General features: G+C 39.6%; 1 protein-coding gene across 1 annotated transcript in view; it reads right to left on the bottom strand.

The window, feature by feature from the left end:
* Positions 1 to 21091, bottom strand: part of PARP8 (poly (ADP-ribose) polymerase family, member 8) — a 68363-nt gene that overhangs the window by 24115 nt on the left and 23157 nt on the right. The window contains exons 9-13 of the mRNA XM_009709834.1: positions 19259 to 19325; positions 17445 to 17570; positions 14781 to 15345; positions 10853 to 10906; positions 10657 to 10752 (exon numbers count right to left, since the gene is read on the bottom strand). Coding sequence (XP_009708136.1) covers positions 10657 to 10752; positions 10853 to 10906; positions 14781 to 15345; positions 17445 to 17570; positions 19259 to 19325 — 908 coding nt within the window. The remainder of the gene's footprint in view (positions 1 to 10656; positions 10753 to 10852; positions 10907 to 14780; positions 15346 to 17444; positions 17571 to 19258; positions 19326 to 21091) is intronic.

The following is a 21091-nucleotide window of genomic DNA, read 5'->3' as shown; positions in this document are numbered from 1 at the left end:
GAAGGTAAGTGTGTGGGTGTGGGGTAGGGGCGGAGAAAGAGAAAGAGAGAAAGAAAAGAAAGAAAAGGAAAGAAGGAAGGAAGGAATAAAGAAAAAAAGAGAGTGGGGAAGAGCAGGTGGGAGAGAAGGAGTCTGGCAGGTAAATGTCTCTTGCCCAGCAAGTTTTCAAGTTTTAAAGGTTTATTACACAGTTTGTGTCAGTTATGGGTTTTTAGGTATGTCTTAGCTATATTTGTAAGAAAAGGCAAAATAAGATCAGTTGCTAATTTTCTACCACCGTATTTCCTAAGGATCAGTTATATTTGGAGCAGTAAGTATAACATTACTAATTCTGAAACAGAATCTAGAGGTGTAGGAAAGGCTCTCTTCCAGCTCTTTCATAGCTTACATCTGTAAGCACCACTTTCAGATGAATTAACAAATGCTACAGAAACCTCAGTTGTGCTGCAGATCTGACACACGAGGTAAAAGCGGTAACTGGAAGGCAGGCACTGATGAGGCACTTGTATACTTTCTACCAGTGCTGCTTAAATGCCCTGTGTAAAATTCTCATTCTCTATAAGAGGACTACAGTAAAGCACATTTATGAATTTAAGACTTTTGTGTTTCCTAGAGTGTAACAGAAGGATCAACTGAATTCAAAATAGATAAAATAACAAGTTTCAAGTAATGTGTATCTCAGAACACACTGCCACAGAATTACAAGGTAAAGATTTGAGTCCAAACTGTATGATTTCTATATTTACTTAAATCATTACTGAAATCATGCAGAATTACCCTTAACTGTAACATAAGGTTCATCAAGCTTCAGAGTTTAAGCAAATTTTAATTATTAATGATTGATATTACTTTGAAAGGCACGTTTAATGCACATCTGTCTAAAGCACATGGCCTATTCTGCCATGTTTTATACTTCTGATTGAGGCATACAGTACTAGCTCATAGTGGATTAAAAAACCTAGAATTTATTAAAATTAAAATTCAGATTTGTATTTTAATAACTTTTATTGACAGGTTTTTGCTTTAGAATAAAACATATATTTAAAAATAAACTTATTCAAATTAAATATTTACCCACTTAACACTGATTTAGGAATTACTTTAAAACTAAGTAACTATCAAGAAGTTCACCTGTGTTCGCAATTTTCAAATGAAGTCAAACTACTGCAGGGAACTACAGACCTGTTAGTCTAACCTCAGTTCCTGGAAAAATTATGAAGATTATACTGTGTACTACTCAAAGGCATTTAAAGAAGAATGCAGTCATCAGGCTCAGTGAACATGGGTTCACAAAAGGAAAGTTCTGTTTAACCAATTTGATATCCTTCTATGATCTATCCTTCTATCTCTTTGACCACCTGCCTAGTGGATGAAGGGAAGGCGGCGGATGTACTTTTTTCTGGATTTTAGTAAGGCTTTTGATACTGTCCTTCACAGCATCCTTCTGGACAAGTTGTCCAACTGTGGGATGAGCGGGTTCATGGTGCGCTGGGTGAAGAACTGGCTGAAGGGCAGGGCTCAAAGTGGATGGGGCTACATCTGGCTGGTGGACTGGTCACCAGCTGACTCATCACTTCAGGATTCAGTTCTGTTCAATGTGTGGATTTTAGTAAGGCTTTTGATACTGTCCTTCACAGCATCCTTCTGGACAAGTTGTCCAACTGTGGGATGAGCGGGTTCATGGTGCGCTGGGTGAAGAACTGGCTGAAGGGCAGGGCTCAAAGTGGATGGGGCTACATCTGGCTGGTGGACTGGTCACCAGCTGACTCATCACTTCAGGATTCAGTTCTGTTCAATGTGTTTATCAATGATCTGGATGCAGGAATTGAATGCACTGTTAGCAAGTTTGTTGATGATACCAAACCGGGAGGTGCTGTTGACTCTCTTGAGGGACAGGAGGCCTTGCAGAGGGATCTAGATAGATTGCAGCATTGGGCAATCATTAATGGGATGAAATTTAACAAGTCCAAATGCCAGATTCTGCACCTAGGACAGAGTAACGCTGGGCACAAGTATAAACTGAGAGAAGAGTTGTTGGAAATCAGCTCTGCAGAAAGGGATCTGGGGGTGCTAGTCGAGGAGGTGGTGAAAGGGCAGGAAGGCATGTCCTGTGAGGAGCAGCTGAGGACTCTGGGCTTGTCTAGTCTGGAGAAAAGGAGGCTGAGGGGCAACCTCATTGCTCTCTACAGGTTCTTGAAAAGGGGACGTGGAGAGGGAGGTGCTGGGCTCTTCTCCGTGGGATCCAGTGATAAGATGTGTGGGAATGGTTCAAAGCTGTCTCAGGGGAGGTTTAGACTGGACTTGAGGAAGCCTTTCTTTACTGAGGGGGTGGTCAAACACTGGAACAGGCTTCCTAGAGAGTCAGTCAATGCCCCGAGCCTGTCAGTGTTTAACAGGCATTTGGACAGTGCCCTTAACATGCTTTAACATTTGGTCAGACCTGAATTGGTCAGGCAGTTGGACTAGACCGTTGTAGGTCCCTTCCAACTGAAAGAGTCTATTCTGTCTATTCTATACTATAAGGTCAATGAAGTCAAGCTACCATAAGGTCTTTATAGGTATACACACTGCCAGAGAGCAGGAATAATTTATTTAATACCCTATATCACTATAAATCTGTAAGGTAGGCTCTCTGAATAATCTCACAGTATTCATGTGATATGTGTAACATGCTGCTGAAAGACATGGGAGATACCACAGTGGTAAGCAGTTACAACCTGTAGAAAGATGATGAGCATAGACAGAGACTGAGCAAGAAACGTCACTTGTTCTGTTTGGTTTTGGTTCGGTTGATCCAGATTTTATTCTCTGCTTTTTCTTTTTTCTGTATTCTTGGACTGCTTATACACATTTTCTTTTTTATTAGTTTTACTTCCCAGATACATAGAGATGGCAAACAGACAAGCACTATGGAGTGCTAGCTGGGCAAGGTGCATTTTGGTAAGCTCTTGGTGACAGGAAAAGCTATACTGCAGCCACTTTACTCTCTCTGTAAAAATTAAAGTGATTGAATTCCATTCTAGTAAAGTACTGGCTGTAACTGGAGAGGCTTTTTTCATAAAAAGAGAGAAAAGCAGCCTATATTGTGGAGTAATGATATGGACCATGGCGTTACTCCACAAGAATCTTGGAATTCCACAAGCGTCTTGGATAAACTCCAGTCTGACTAAACATATTTACACACCTACACTTTTCTCTATAGTTCAATGAAGTTTATTCTATTCCAAAAACCTCTCAACCCTAAGCAGTGTACTGCTTCTGGAACATCAATGCTACTGTGTTTCAATGGTGGCTAAGAACCTTATATTCAAAGAACAGAGAAATTCAAGACCTCCTCAAGTCAACAGGAACACACAGAGGCCAAGATTTCACCTGTAATGAATAAATCATAACTGACCACTTTGGGATTAAAAATATTCTAAAAATGTAAGTTTACTAATATAAGAACAGTTATATCAGAATTACCAGACTGCAGTTATTTTTACAGCTAAATACAAACAACAGGTATTTCACATATTGTTTTACAGTATTTCACCATTCATATTTTATGGACAAAACTTTAAACTGCAGACATGTCTGTATCAAAGTACAAATTTCAAAGCAACTAGCTCGAATATTTAGTTTTGCTGATTTTTTTACTACTTGCTTTGTTCTAAAGAGGCCTCAGTGTGAGGTTTCAACACAAGATGGCACTCTAAAGAGCCTTCTTGACTGAAAGAAAAAATCGATACAGAGAGAGGTTTTTTATCACCTTATTGAATACATTCCAAGATTTTTTTGTCTTGTCTCATTGTCTCACAGGTCTTTGAAATCCATTCAATCATGCTGGTTTAGCAATAGCTTTAGTACTTGTAAATGAGGAATTCAAGAAGACATAGACAGTAAGATAGGCATTAACCACACAAATTATACTATGTTAAAGCTCAATATGATCACAGAATTACAGAATGATTGAGGTTGGAAGAGATCTCTGGAGATAATCTGGTCCAACACCCCTGCTCAAGCAAGCTCTCCAGGAGCCAGATGCCCAAGACTGTGTCCAGATAGCTTTTCAATGCATCCACGGATGTGAACTCCACAGCCTTCCTAGGCAACCTGCTCCCAAGTTCAGTCACCCTCAGAAAAGGTGAAAAAGGTAGAAAAGTGTTTCCTGATATTCCAATGGAACCTCTTGTGTTTCAGTTTGTGCCCATTGCATCAAAGAGGGCTCCACTCTCTTTGCTCTCTCCCTTCAGGTGTTTATAGACATTAGTAAGATCCCATCTGACTCTTCTCTTCTCCAGGCTGAACAATCCCAGCTCTTTCAGCCTGTCCTTCTACGTAAGATGCTCCAGTCCCTTCATCATCTTAGTGGCCCTTTGCTGGACCTTCTCCAGTAGCTCCATCTCTCTTGTGTGGGGGAGCCCAGCACTGGACACAGTACTCCAGGTTTGGCCTCATCAGTGCTCGGCAGAGGGGAAGGATCACCTCCTTCCACCTGCTGGCAATTCTATTGTTTAATGCAATCCAGGATACCATTAACCTTCCTTAACATAAAAGCACATTGCTGGCTTATGTTCAACTTGGTGTCCACCATGACCCCCATGTCCTTTTCTGCCAAGCTGCTTTCCAGCTGGGTGGCCCTCACCATATATTGGTGCCTGGGGTTGTTCCTTGCCAGGTACAGGACTTCTCACTTCTCCTTGTGGAACTGCATGAGACTCCTGTCAGCCCGCTTCTCCAGCCTGTTGAGGTCCCTCTGCATGCCATCCCATTGCTCTGAGTATCATCTGCTTCTCCCAGTTTTGTATCATCTGAAAACTCACGGAGGATACACTCTGCACCATCATCCAGATGATTAATGAAGATATTAAACATGACTGGACCCAGTACTGACCTCTGAAGTACATCACTAGTCACTGGCCTCCAACTAGACTTTCTGCCACTGATCGTCACCCTCTGGGCCCAACCATTCAGCAAGTTTTCAGTTGACCTCACTGTCTCCTCATCCAACCCATTCATCAACAGCTTGTCTATGAGGATCTTATGAGAGACAGTGTCAAAGGCCTTACTGAAGCCCAGGTAGACAATACCCACTGCTTTCCCAATATCTACCAGACAAGGCACTTCATCGTGGAAGTTTACAAGTTGGTCAAGAATGATTTCCCATTGGTGAAGCCATGCTGACTACTCCTGACAATTTTCTTGTCCTTAATGTGCCTGGAAATGGTTTCCATGCTTAGCTGCTCCATCACCTCCCCAGAGATCAAGAGGATGGCCAGCCTGTAGTTCTCTGGGTCCTCCCTTTCTTGCCCTTCTTGAAGAGAGGAGTGACATTTGCTTTCCTCCAGACTTTGAATATGATAATACATGATAATATATTTTTATTATACTTCTTTTAATCAGATCCTTAAATATAATAACCACTTTTGTTAATGACTCATCATCACATTATATTTAAATGTTTATAATAAAAGTACATGCTGAATGCATAAAACAAGATATCTCTCTACTATTATAGCAGCAAAACTGTTGCATTATTAAAATGCAACTTAGCCCTTCCCTAGAATATTATTATCAGCACTAGAGTAACAGAAAGAATTTCATATGGCATTAAAACCAAAGTTAATAGCCTTCTAATATAGAACCAAATAATGCTGAAGTTTCTTTAGTACATTATTACTGCTTTGGAAAACATATTTTTTATCTAGATGAACCAAATCATACAGTTGAGAAGTACCTTTGGAGAGCAGTTAGTACTTTTATTCTCCCATACAGGACTAGCTTTATCTAAACTTTCTAAAGTTTTAGAAAAAGCTAAACTCAGTTTGTCTAAAGCTTTGTCAAGCACTGGAACAGGTTGCCCAGAGAGGTTGTGAACTTCTCCATCCTTGGAGATTTCCAAAAGCCACTGAAAGACAGTGAGTGAAACAAACTCCAGTTTCAGGGTCTTTTCACTAGAGACACATGCCCCATGGGAGAGTATCTCAGTCCTTTAGAAAGGGCTTTGTGGGAGCCGTTGAAATTTCTTAAGTTCACTTCTAACATTTAGTCTAATATGGTAGTTTGACAGAAACCAGGTAATTTATTTAGCTATTTTAACAACACACGCGAATGATGTATCAATTGTTTGAAAATGTCAGAAAAAAAGCATTTCAAAATATGTTTTTGAAACAATTCAAATCTAGCCATTAATTACATACAAATAACAGTCCATGTCTCACTCATCTAAACAACTTATCTGTTGAGAATAAATTCAAAGACAGTTAACGCAAGGCTAACAATTCAAATGAGCAGACTCTTACTGTTTTCAGTAGGTTTACCAGGTCTGCCTTCTTTGTCTCTCCTCAGCACAAAACCTATGTCTGACCTTGTACTTCCCACTGTATTTCAAAGCTGAGCAAAGAGCTACTTCAGAAGTGACTGATGACAGAGCTCCTGAGAGCTGTGCAGCACAGGTCGCCTTGCGGGATGATGCACTGTGATTCTTTACATGAGATAAGGGAGCTGTTTAGATGTAAAAACTGCAGTCCCAACCCTTGCCAATGATTTCAAAGCTGTTTCTTAATCCTTCTATGATGAGTGAAATATGTAGGATTCAGATCACTGTTAGGAATAACCACATGAAATAGTATGGTCTATGTTACACAAGAGGTTAAATAATACTTTTTCTTCTTAGGATCCATGTATTCACTGAATTTTCCCTGTGCTTTTGAGTGTAAATCATGCCATGCAGTGATTTCAGGGAGTCTGCAGTTTTTGGTTGCATTCTATATAAGTGCACATCTCTAAACAACCAATTTAGCTTTTCTAACTTTGTGTGCACTGTAAATAATCATTAGATCTCACTGCGCTCTTGAAATAAATACTAAAGAAACATGCTATGATGAGAAATTACATTCATCCTCATCTCATATAGGAAAGGTGTGAATATCTACAGGAATTGCTGACTTTACCGTTTTTTTTAAAAAGGGGAGGGAATGAAGCAATGGAAGATGGACCTTTATAAAGAAGAGTGTTACAGCTTCATGATGCATTACAGTACTTTCCTAAGACTCCTTCTTCTATTCCAGAGCATCTTTGCCCTTCCCCTTCACAGTAATAAGGCTGCAGTTCCTTGTGAGAGCATTAGGTCTTTGAGTGTTTTGAAGTTACCCCATCTACATAATGTGTTTTTATCTACACATGCACTTGTGGAGTACACAAAGGAACTGTATCTGTAATTCTAGTCTTCTGTATTTCAGGGAACTTTTGGAGCTCAAAAGAAAACTGGTTGTTCTGAAAGATCTATACTTTGCTCCATAAAGAAATTCCCAATAGAAATCTAAGAATTTTGTCCTTATTCATCTTCAGTAAGTCACTAAGGTAGCCTCTTTATTTCTTCTCAACAAGTGACTAAAATAGTCCAGCATCCAAAGATTCCTGTGTACAACAGGATCCCTGAACCAGCAGCAAACATTTGCATGATTACATTAGTACTATGGGCTCTGGAGCAAGACAGGTGTCCACAGTAAGAGCATAGAGCCAAACATAGGCAATTGTGTTATGCAGCTGTTCTGCAACAGATACCTTCCTTACAATGGTATGTCTGCCATGTGGATCTAGTGCCTAAAATAAGCTATACAAAGACACATCTTATTGTCATCAAATTCAACTTATCTTATGGGAAAGAAGATGTCAATTTTTTAAGAAAGCAAAGTAAATTATATTTACAAAGAAACACATATTAAAACCAGAACATCCGCCAGAAAAGTTATCCAGGAAAAAGAAACACAATACTGAGAAGAAAGTTTGTGCTGAGAGAGACTGATTTAAAGACACGTTATAACTAAAATAAAAACATAGCCTGTAGAGCAAACATGGAGAAACGAAAAACTTTATCTCTCAGTTTCACTTGGTATCTTCAGCTGTCCTGAGGATGAGACATCTGAATTATGCAATTCATTAATAACCAGAACAAAAAAATACGCCCAGGTATCAGCGTTTACAGTACTAAAAGAATGTAATTATTATGTGACAGCAGTTGTTGAATTTTTTAAACTGCATTTCAAGACAATTAATTAACCTACACTGTAGTTCAGGAAAGGTGTCAGGCTGACATACCAGAGGATTACAGAGTCAAATTCCTTACTGGCTTCTTTGCTATTGTGTAAAACTCCATTAAATACCATAAAATGAAACCTAAATACATTTTAAAATAACTTCTCAAGCAATAACTTTGCTATGCTTTTAGAAAATCAGACGCCTTCTTTGCTGTTTAAAAGAAGATCCAAAAGGTAGAAGGGAAACTCATCGTTAGGGATACGATACACACACCCAGACATGGCCCTGTGTGCATCTGTGTGGAGGAGCTATTCTTAAAGGAAGAGACTGGTGAACCATCCAGAGCTATTTAGTCTGTGGCATCTCTTGTGATACAACCAACTACAGATAGACCCTATCTAAGTAATGTCTTTGAGATATGGACATCTGTAGAAAACGGGATCTATACACAGAATTGAAGAATATAAGCAAACAGTAGCAAGGTTCTGATTATTATGAAACCTGGAGAAGTTACTGTGGTATCAAAAGTATGAGCACTCTAAAGCTCTTTATGAAGGTCAGGAATACTACATATGGGATTCATTACGTGACATAAGGCTAGATTGCAAGTAGTCTTCTCTTAAATGAAAGCCCCCTGCACTCTGCTCAATAAAGTACTCTTATTTCTGAGATCTGCTGTTGCAGCAGTATTAAATACAAAGTGCTTTTTCAGTTGGGTCATTCTTTATTCTCCTTACATACATTATGTATGTATGTATGTGTGTGTGCAGCTAAAACATGTAAATAAACCCTACAACTGACAACTTTAGGCTGCCTCTGCCAGAGTTCTCAGTAGAGTGAAGCATAAATTTCCTTAAGATCCTCTGGCAAGCTCATGCGCAATTCACACTGAGATCCTTCCTCACCTTCTATAGAACTGCAAACTCATTAATGGCTCCATATTGCTTATTGAGTCATTCAAGCATACTCAGAGTATCTCCTATTCCCGCAATCCCCTTCTCCCTGGGTTATATAATTACACTCTTTTATTTCGGCAAAGCTTGCTAGGTTATGCTGCTTGCAGAGGCACTGATGAAGATATGTTTAGTGGAAAACATGTTTGCACTTTCCTCTGTTCTGAAGTGCTGACAAACTCTCAAACAGATAGCTAAAATGACCTCTCTTTAAGCTGAAGACAGAGAAAAGTAATTCTGAGGGATTTTAATCTCTAAGGTGGGAAAGCAAGAAGAATTAAGATTTCTTTTTATTTAGAGCAGACGACTTACCATTCTGTTTTCTTTTAATAGTTCATCATATGAACAGAAATAAATCCTACCGTTGGCTTTGTCCTATGAACAATAGGTAAAACCCAATAATTTAAATAATCATATTATCCAAACTTCACTCGCTAGCCAAACATTACTCACTTTGTCTTATTTCATCCTGTCACAGGTAATATGCATAGCAGTGCATTCAAAGATGAACAACAAGGAACTGACACCTTTTCCACAGGTTTCTAATCAGGGTTTAGCTGCTGATAAATCTGGCAGAAAAATTGTTTTTAAAAGGTAGATACGAGCTTGAAGAGGCAAAAAACCACCTGATAGGATTTTCAAAAGTGCAGAGGTTTAACCACATCGTAAAAAGGTGTTAACTGAATATGTAGATGCTTTTGCAAATCCTATTAGCAGCCTATCTGCATACCCTGTTGCTCACCTCACTGTGGAGAAATCGGCAGGTGTCAGACCATTCACACACTGGTACTAAACAGTTTTCCATGGCTTTAATCTTTTACGGTTACTCAGGTTTCCACAGGATTCAGGACAGGTGAAACAAGAAGGATTCTAAACTCCAAGATCAGTTCTAAAGGTAAGAATTTTTTCTCCTAATATACTCTTTCACAAAGTTACACTGATCCAGTAGCTCCAGAGTGTCTCTCTCATGACCAGTCTCATTGTTTTTCACTGTAAGCATTCACCAACAGGATGAGAGGGTACAACATTCAGCATGTAAAATTCCTGGCTCCCAGTTACACAGGAATGAAAGGAAGGAACAGCTGCCTAGCTGGCCAGACTTTGGGCATACTGAACCACAACAGTGCCCCTGGACTAGGTCATTGCTAGAACAGACATTTCGCAGAGCATCTCCTCCTATTGCCTTTTTTATCACATTAAGGAGGATGGCTCATTCCACCAGCCCAAGAGCAAAAGAGGGTCAGAAGAACTTCACAGCCTTGTGGCATTAACACCAGCATATTTGAATACCCTGGTCATGGCTGGGTAAGAGCTCAAGGACTGAAGTGACCCTAAGCTTTTAAAAGGAGGCCAGAGGACTGGGAACGCACTCTAATGCACTTCCTCTATCTCACCCAGCTGTGACTACTGTAGTGCAATAGTGTTCAGTGAAATACATTCCCCCTTTATGTTTCTATGATATTATACAAGCCTGATTTCCAACTCCCTTGCTTGCAATACATTTTTTCAAATTTACAGCAAAATCTAGTTAGTATGCATTACATTTTTGCATCTTAAAAGGATATTAGGATGAAACGCCTCTGAAATGATCCAGGAGTTTTATAACAGGTTTGTATGGTCTATTGCTATTTAAAGCATTATAAAATGCATTGTTTATCCCAGCAAGCACACCACCACTTACCCTCAGCATAGGGCCATTCTGGAACACATGGGGTTCATCACAAACTACACAGTATTCATTCAATACTGGTATCCGCTGCTCAGCAAATTCAATAGTCTGAGAACAATGAAAATGAGAACAACATCTGCTTAAAAATAATTAACACTCAGCTCATGCTCCATAGTCTTTTGTAAATGGGTAAGATATGACATCCTACCTGCACAAGAAAGCCACGGTCTCGTACCTGAATGCATTTTGCACCATAATTTTGCTGCAAAGAAAAAGTTGAAGCAACTTCAGTGCTGGCAGACTAATTATAATGAAATGGTAAAACATTTCTATTTTTTTGTGTGCAAATATGTTAATTAAACATATTGGAATCTAAAAAGATATCTCATTTGCATAAACCAACCATTACATATAATCAATCCTTTTAGTGTTTACTGAGTGTGGGCTAGATTTTTACCATTTCTTTTAGTTCTTAAATCTGATGAGGTTTTGTATTGCAGCATCCCAAAAACTTTAATCTCAAATGGAAACACCAGTGCCTTCACTCCATTCTAGTAAACTGGCATTTGGTAACTTCCATTGAATTTTAACTGTGTATTGTCTATCCAACTATGGGTATCTGCTTAGGCTTGAAAGACTAATGTAACTCTCAGAACAGCTGAAAAATCTTTTTATGTTTACTAATATCTCACTTCTGTAAGCACCACACTAACAGATCTTTGTGCTCAGACCCCAGTCAAATTCTTTCTGCCTTTTTCTTTCAACACACAGTAACATAAATTAGAAGGAACTTCTGTTACAGGAGTCAGTAAGGCACAAAATTCCGTCTAGGCTGACATCTATCTCAATCAAACCTTGTTTTGAATAAGAGTCAGATCAGCTCCATTTACAGCTTTTCTTCATTTTGTTTGTAGGCCTATTTCCTTTCATTTCTCTAACGGCTTAATTAGGAAACTTTTTCCTTTTTTTCTCCTGGGAAACAATCCTAATTGTATTCATGTATGAGATTCAAATATTTTAGCTGAGAATTGAAGAGAAGTGAGGGGCCCGATTCATCACTTCCACATTTCACTGACTTCAAATCGCAGTTAGGCACCCAGGCTACCCATACATCTGGTACCTGTATGTAAAATGTGAAACGGACTCTTGATGCCCTTTTGCTAACATCAGTCAAACTGCACCTGGCCATGTACGTGATTATTTTCCCTCAAAGTAAATGAATTCTATCCATAAATTACTGGTAGTTTTTATAGACTGCCAAACAGGGACGCCACTTCTTCCATATCAGCTGATAACATCAGTAACAAAACCACTTAGTTAACTCCTCATTATCTTACCAAAACCAATGGGACTTTTCCTACTAACTTCAGGAGAGAAAAGTCTTGCTATGTTAAGATATCCTCTGCTGATTCAGAAAAAAATGCATCTCTCAACTGTGACAAGGAAAAAGTCTGTTGGCTCACCTTAAATTAATTCAGCTGTGCACATTACAGGAACCAATCTCAAAGCATGTATATAAATGGTTTTATGATTGTGTATCACTGGTTTAGATCTGATCAGTATAGCTCCCAGCTTATTAAACTAATTTACCAGGAGACACAGCACACTCAATGTAATTTCATTAATCAGAATTCACTATTTTGAATATACGTATGGCGTTACAGGCAAGAATCAGCTTTTTCTTGCTGAGAACATCAAGGTACCACCAGGCTAAGGGAGTGGAGAGACTACCTCCTAAGTGTCTCCCCCCAGATCTAACACAGAAAATAGACTGCTGCCTTGAAAGAGTGCTGACCCACTCTTTCTCTAAAGTATAAAAGCCATCTTTTAAGAGGCAGAAGCAGAGGCAGAAGAATTAATGTTGAGAGCTTTCTTAACTTTAAGAATAATGGCTCAACGTCTGGAGGCACGACAGTGACAAGTGGTGTCCCTCAGGGGTCTGTGTTGGGACCTGTACTGTTCAATATCTTTATCAACGACATAGACAGCGGAATTGAATGCACCCTCAGCAAGTTTGCAGATGACACCAAGCTGAGTGGTGTGGCTGACACACCTGAGGGATAGGATGCCATCCAGAGGAACCTAGACAAGCCTGAGAGGTGGGCCGATGAGAACCTCATTGGGTTCAACAAGGCCAAGTGCAAGGTCCTGCATCTGGGTCAGGGCAACCCCCAGTATCAGTACAGGCTGGGGGATGAAGGAATTGAGAGCAGCCCTGAGGAGAAGGACTTGGGGGTACTGAGTGATGAGAAGCTCAACATGACCTGGCAATATGCCCTTGCAGCCCAGAAGGCCAACCACATCCTGGGCTGCATCAAGAGAAGCGCGGCCAGCAGGTTGAAGGAGGCAATTCTGCCCCTCTACTCTGATCTCATGAGACCCCACCTGGAGTACTGTACCCAGCTCTGGGGCCCTCAACACAAGAAAGACATGGAACTGTTGGAAAAGGTCCAGAGGAGGGCCACAAAGATGATCAAATCGCTGGAGCACCTATCCTATGAGGAGAGGTTGAGAGAGTTGGGGTTGTTCAGCCTGGAGAAGAGAAGGCTTCAGGAAGACGTCATTGCAACCTTCCAATACTTAAAGGGGGCCTATATGAGAGATGGGAGAAGACTTTTTAGCAGGGTCTGCTGTGACAGGACAAGGGGTAATGGTTTTAAATTAAAAGAGGGTGGATTCAGATTAGACATAAGGAAGAAATTTTTTACAATGAGGGTGGTGAGACACTGGAACAGGTTGCCCAGAGAGGTGGTGGAAGCCCCATCCCTGGCATCATTCAAGGTCAGACTAGATGTGGCTTTGAGTAACCCCATCTAGTTGGAGTTGTCCCTGCTCACTGGGAGGGGCTGGACTAGATGACCTCTAAAGGTCCCTTCCAGCCCATATGATTCTATGATTCTATGATTCTATGTGCTACCCTTTGTTTTCCCAATCGATTATGTCTCTGGGGAAAGAAAGGAGGCCAGTGTGGGTCTAATTCCTTCCCTGACCTCCATCTGCCACCAGCGTGTTTGAAGGTTAAACCTTTCACAAAGCACAAATGTGCAAGTGGTGAGCTGAATCATGACTACATTCCTTCCAGTATGATGATGATCAGAGAAGCAAAGACCAGGACAGGTGACTTGGCAGCCAAAAGAGCCAATGGACAGTTGCTTCCCCCACAAAGCAAACAGGGAAATGAGAAAAGACCTGTGTGACCAAGTCAATTTTGCAGCACAGAAGCACACAGTCTCCCTTCTCCCTGCAGCAAGAAAGGAGGCAGGGAAGGAAGTAGATGATTGAACTTTTGCCATGGCCAGCACCTGTACATCAAGGTGTCTTGACCTAAGCAAATTCTGATTTTATAACTTAAATATCTATGCATGCATAGGTGTTTAAATACTCCTTAAAAAAATGACTCCATTGTTCTTGTCTTCTCCCTGGCTTGTATCAGAAATAGTGTGGCCAGCAGAACTAGGGAAGTGATCGTTTCCCTGTACTTGGCAGTGGAGACATCACATCTTGAATCCTGTGTTCAGTTTTGGGCCACTCACTACAAGAAAGACCTTGAGGTGCTGCAGCGTGTCCAGAGAAGGGCAACAAAGGTGGTGAAGGGCCTGGAGCACAAGTCTGATGTGGAGCAGCTGAAGGAGCTGGGGTTGTTTAGCCTGGAGAAAAGGAGACTGAGGGGAGACCTTATCAGTTTCTATAACTACCTGAAAGGAGTTTGTAGGGAAGTTGGGGTCAGTCTCTTCTCCCAAGTAACCACTGGTAGGACAAGAGGAAATGGCCTGAAGTTGCACCAGGGGAGGTTTAGGTTGGATATTAGGAAGAATTTCTTCACCAAAGGGTTGTCAAGCATTGGAACAGGCTACCCAAGGAAGTGGTGGACTCGCCATCCCTGGAGGTATTTAAAAGACGTGCAGGTGTGGTGCTTACAGCAATGGTTTAGTGGTAGACTAGGCTGTGCTGGGTTTATGGTTGGACTCGATGATCTTAAAGGTCCTTTCCAACCTAAACGATTCTAATATATTTAATATATCCAACATATTCACTAAGATATGTCCTAAGTATTAAAGTATTTGCATAACAAGCATAACAGCATGTTCGGAAAACAATAGGAGGAAAATGAGCAGAATGAAAAGATTACTACGCACAGCAGCTTGTGAAGGTGATGATGATGATGGTGTTAAGATACCAATAAGCCCTGAGGTAAGAGAGAGCCTCCTGCTCTCTGCTATGCTGGACTCCTTGAAAGGCTCCATTTTGGATGATTTAGGGGCACTGGAGTAAGTCTTGCTAAGTAACTTGTGATTCTTCAAGCCATCCAGTTCTTCCATTCTAAGATTACTGGAGTAGGACCTGCTTAAAAGTTTGTGGGGCTTCAAGGTGCTGTTGTGCTCACATCGAGGGTCCCCAGAACACGACCTACTTAACAGCTTATGGGGCTTTAAAGTGATGCACTCCTCCTGCTTGACGGCTGCAGAGCAAGAACGGTTCAACAGTTTGTGCGATTTAATAGCCATTGTCTGTTCAGCCCTAGGGTCACTCGACAATGAGCGGCCAAAGGTTCTGTGAGATTTTGTGGCACACATATCCTCGGCCTTCACTGTGCTAGAGCAAGTCCTCCTCAGTAGCTTGTGAGTTTTGGAGATGCCATCCTGTTCTGACTTCAGTTTTGATTTGTTTTTACCACAGCCAGGTGGAGGGTAACTTGGCGACCTTAAAAATAAAGAAGATAAAGTTGGAGAATAATGAAAATCTTGTGCAAATCAAGCAAGACCACACATATTTAAAAATTTTTAAGTGTCACCTGTCTTTATGTATTTCACTAGTGATAAACGCAGCCCAACATTAAAAAAACCCAAACAACTGTATGTAGGACTAATTTTCAATACCAAATAGACATCTTATTCCTATTTATACACAAGCTCAACAATCAAAAGGATGACTAAGTACTTAAGTAGAAGTTAGAGCTGTATCCTTACAGCTCTTTGTAAAGGTGTCTATGTCTCTAAACAAAGCTTTTACTGAGTAAATTAACTTTGAAGTGAAAATCACATATTTCACATGAGATTATAACACATTTTCCTTATGAAAATCTATCTTTCCTATGTAATCATCATGGCATAATCCCGTTAAAGTTACTGTCTTCTGGACACAGCATAACAACTTCTATGTCCAGATGCAATGGAAGATACAATGAGCAATGAAACTTGCAGGCAGTAAATCAAATTAAATTCAGCTGAAATGAACATTTTAAAAACCTCATAATAATCTGAGTGCTTTGTGGAAGACACTTTGATGCCCCTCTTCCCTTTTTTAGACAAATTCTAGCTCTGTAACACTAGAAATGAGAATGTGAGTGACCTAGATTATGGATGCAGAAAGTAAAGAACAAAAAGTTTTTACAAAAAACACTCACATGAACTGTCACATTTCTATAAGGTTCACATTCACCTGCTGTTGCAAAGCAAGAAGATTTAACAGGCACGCTGAATCATATTTCTATGCTTTATAAGCAACTCCAATGTTTGGAGTATTTTTTGGACTTGGATCGAATATTAAAGAAGTGAAACCCCAAAGGGAGAGGCCAGCAGGTTTCCCGATCCTGTTAGCAAGTGGTGACAGTGGAAGACGTATGTGGAGGTTGCTGACTCACTGTTGCAGTTGGCTCACTACCACCCTCCTGCAGACAGGAGGTAGGAATGGTGGTCTAGGGAGAGAGGGGGTCCCTGCATTTGGGCCAAGCCATCTTCGGACAGGCACTGCAGCAGCAGCCAAATCAAGAGGAGAAAGATTGGGCTTGCTTTTGTATACTCTTTCTGAATAAAATCAAACTCCAAGCTACAGCCTGCACTAGGCAATAGTGTGCAGCTTAGCAGGGAATGGATAAGTTTTCTACTTAAAACACCACTTCCTCTTCTACTTTTGAAAAGACAAATATCTTTTGTCACCTTTGACATTCCTCCCTTCTTCAATGGGAAGGATTACTGTATTCCTTCTCTTTTTTATATACAGAATTTAGAATGGCAAAATTCATCAAAAAGAAGGAGTGTTCAAAGAAGCATGCAATTCAAATTCACAGAAAGGGTGATCTGTCAACCCTTCATAAGCAGGAAAACACGCTAGAGTAAACAGTCACATTCCTGAAAGAGGTAAAATCAGAGCCCTGATTTCACATACACTAAAGAGTAAGAACAACTGGCAGAAGTCATAATGAATTCAAATGAACTACTCACAAACTACTTCTTATGTTTTTAACACTTTTGTTCTTTGAGATTCTGTGCCTACATTTCAGAAGTGGTGAACATTAATGTACTCAAACAGTAGAGAGGGGTGAGTGCTCAGCAGCTGTAAAAATCAGTCTTTCATTAATGACCATTCTAATATTAAAAATTAAAAATACACACAGCTGTGGAAAGAACAGCTACACCACCACATTTTTATATATATATATCTTATACATGTTATATATTACATATATTTATATTCTTGCTATTCAAGTCAAATGCTACCAAGCTAATAAAGATACAAGTAGAACAAGTTAAATAAAATAAAATAAATTCTTTCCAATTCTAGATGAAACATTGCTGTTTCAGAGAGCAGGGCACTGAAATGCTCTGCCTTCAAATAGCCTTAGAAGCTGCAGTACTACCTAATTCACTTCTGATGTCATGCAAGGCAAGGACTGGAAACTCATGAGGTAAGATATAAATAGAGCACTTCTCTGTGGATTAAAGTCAACATTTCACCTTGTGAAGTCTGCTGTGGTTTTTGAACAGGATATGGTGGTAACAGCTCATTTTCCCTGCTATTACCTGCGCAATGTAGAAAAGATGTGCAGAGGGGATTTCACCTTTTTATCAGACACCTTCTTATTGTGCGTACAGTTAGATTTGTCTTTGCTGTTCTTCCACTGTTGTGTAACAAATGTCTGCATGATTCTGCAATTAAGAAAGAAAAAAAGATTTTCTTATCCTAAGCAAGACATACTCACTTTAATACTAGGATCTCTCTGCTCACCACATAGGCAACATGGTGCAATGTCCTCACTCTACAGGCAGTTTTTCTGTCATGTATGTTGACTGATGATCAGGTGCCTCAGCTCCTCAAAAATTTTTTTTCCACATGAAACTAATTTAGACAGAACTCTTATTGTGAATACAGTCTGCATAAACAACCGCTGCAAGCCTTATGCAGGTATGCCTCTCACAGACATACAGAGACAAACTGATTCAAAGGCATTCCATCCAGCTATAGGCATCTGTCTCTGCAGTGACTACAGAGGTAGGATACAGCATCCACACTGCTCAAGTAGGAGCATATTCTCCAAAGGCACAAACTTAAAGGCAGGGCTGTCAAAAATTACACTACCCAAAGACAGTTTACAGAGAAGACAGAGCCATACACTTCCCAGAGATGGACTGTAAAAGGCAGTGGTCACAAGCTGTAGCAAGGAATGCTAAAAACCTGAAAGGCTATAAAAAGAAGACATCCACAAGAAGAGTGGTTAAGTACAACAGGTTGCCCACAAAGGCTGAAGATTTCATAGCTCAGCTGCCTGAGACTTTGAGTGAACTAATCTAACTTTGAAGTTAGTGCTACTTGGAGCAGGAGGTTGCACTATGTGATCTCCAGTAGTTCCTTCCAAGCCAAATTACTCTGTGACTCTAACCTAGCAGTGGGGGTCTTTGAGTGATAAAGTCAAAGTGGAAGTTGGTATGGACTTTATCAGAAATTTAGTGAATGTTCAAAGATTAGTATCCTGTTGCCACAGTCATGGGGATTCATGGGTATTCTGACTTCTGCTCAACTGTGAATTATGCAGCTATGCCCTTGAAAATGTCTTATGGGAACCTTTAGTAATTGCCCAGTGCACAAATCAGAGACAGTGTAAGTACTGAAACTTACAAGAGATTGTTCATCTCTGTGGAGCGTTTAATTTTTTTTTTCAAAGTCATGTACCACAGAGATTTTAATAATATCACTTCATTTGTAAGATTACAAAAACATTGCACTGAATTTTTTTAAACACCAAACAGCCAAAGATTTTTTTTTCTTAAGGGATTCTTAATGTTGTACTGGTCAGAGAGAAAAGCCTACACTATTGTCATATGTGAAAAGATGACTCAGCAAAATTGTATTAAATTGAATTGTACCACAAACACATGAAAATGCTAATTTTTTCAACTATTCTTCCCTCTTGTCCTCAAAACACAGATGGCCTAATTACTGTGGTACATCATAGAGGCCACCATGAAAGCATAGCCCCCTTAGGGTATGCATGATGCTCAAAAAGATTCCTGCTCCAGAGGCTTCACCATCTAAGCAGAAACATGAAATTGAACACTCCTAGCTACAGTCTTTTGAACTTTTGTAGCTTACTTCCTAAATGGCAGTAAAGTGACAGAAAACCCTGGCAGGCAGCACAAATCAGGTTCTCCTCAAGAACTGTCAAAACTGAACTTAAAAAGGTGAATCCTGTTATTTGCTTTTAAAGAAAAACAAGTTCAAAAACTTTGATCGAACCAATCCGACAACCTGTGAATTTCAGGCTTCTTGATATGGTCCAGAAACTAAAAAGAGTGTAATATTTGCCTAAAAACAGGGGTTTACACTTTTCTAGACTTACTTTTTCAGCTGATGTCCCAGCCCAAATCTTTCCTTAGTAGAGATCTGAAATACATCCACAGTTGGCACTACGGAAAAAGGAGATACCATTGATATATGAGCTTACAATAATCAAGAACTCATGACCATGTAAGTCATATTTAAGGACCCTGTTCTATCTGGACATTTACTATAGACAATACCATTGAAGCAATGGTGAAAGTGGACATGTCATCTAAGGCAATTAAGAAATAAATGGTCCTTTTTGGAGTATTAGCCAGTATAACTTGTAATTTTTCAAATGAGTATTTTAGAAATTGAATTCTCCCAAATGTATCCCTTCCCACTAATTTTAATTACAAAAACGTGTCTTTGGTTTTTATATTACCCAAGTACTAGAGAGCAGCATCAGATTAAATGTATCTGGACTGGTAATTCATCTCACCTTATGTCCTAAACTTTTTTTCCAAGTATGTAGTTTTTTCACACTACAGATCCTGTGACTATGAAGAAAATTCAGAGTGGAATAAACTGAATTAATCAATATCTGAGTTTTCTTTCTGAGGGCATTTTAATACAAGATCTATAATCGTCAACTAAGTGCCTGATAAATTAATTCCCATGGTCAAGGATTATCCTGAATTTTCCTCAAGATCCATCCTAAGATTGGTATATGCATATTGATCTGTCAGAAAACTGAAAGTGTATGGGGTGGAGGTTGGAAATTAGCTCCTGGTATTACTAAAATCCTTTAATAACATTTACTAGATAGCAGTGCCTGATGGAATCCAGCACTTGTTGAGAGAGCCTCAGGTCCTCAAGGCAGCATAACAGCCAACACATATTACAAGCATGAATAGACTTCCTATTACATAAGGTGTTAATGACTGCAGTAAAATAAAAATGGAATGAAAACAAAAAATCTGGGGTTGGTTCAAATTTTATTAGAGAAAGAAAAACACTACTTTAAAACCTATATTATTCTGATCACTCAGAAAGCCAGTTTTTATTCACAATATCAAAGTTTATACTTCAATTTCACTTTAATAAATTAAATTTAAAAATAAAATACAATATATCTAACCTGGCCACCCAATTTCACTTAGTTCAAAGCCCTGTAGATACCCTTTCTCTAATGTTATTATTCAAATCTAATTTTATCTTTTAAAGACAAACTGATGATTTTTTCAAAAGGGATGAATGATTAGGGGTAGCAATGTCTTTAGATTGTCAAATTTAGGACACATGGTAGGGGGGCGAATATTTTCAATGAATCATCGTAACTAGACCAGCAATCTTAAAATCTGACACCTAGACTACAATTGTTATCTAAGCTCTACAGCCAGAGAAGACAGCATGGTACCTCCAAAGGCTGAGTCATCATCATCTAAGACAGGTTCCTAAGGCACATGGGAGAAACTGTCCACAAGTATAATAATGAGACAAGCTATCAACTAGAAGAATGACTACCTAAAATCAGGACATTACACTGCTACAAGGTGGTACTAATACCCCTCATTGTGCTTTTGAGTATACTGCATTTCTGTTTCTTTTATCAATCAACAGAAATTACTACAGGAGAAAAGGATATAGCATAAAGTTATTGCCCTGTAGTCTCATAAAAACATATTTAAGGGGGAAGAGGAATTCACAGAGAAAGGGTCTTGTTAACACAAAAGATGGTGGATCCCATTGTCCGTTTCTGGTAAATAAAGAGTCACGGCTGCAACAGCAACTGAGCTCATAAAACCAGTATCAGTGAAGCACTTGCCTCTGCCCTGAAATAGTCTTTCTTGGTACTCGGGCATTCCCACAATCAGTCACCTGCAGGACTGGTCACTAAGCTTCCTGTTTT

The sequence above is a fragment of the Cariama cristata genome, unplaced genomic scaffold (assembly GCF_000690535.1).
Source record: "Cariama cristata isolate BGI_N322 unplaced genomic scaffold, ASM69053v1 scaffold10291, whole genome shotgun sequence".
NCBI classification, from domain to species: domain Eukaryota; kingdom Metazoa; phylum Chordata; class Aves; order Cariamiformes; family Cariamidae; genus Cariama; species Cariama cristata.
The sequence above is the reverse complement of the archived record's forward strand: the minus strand, read 5'-3'. Positions and strand labels throughout refer to the sequence as shown.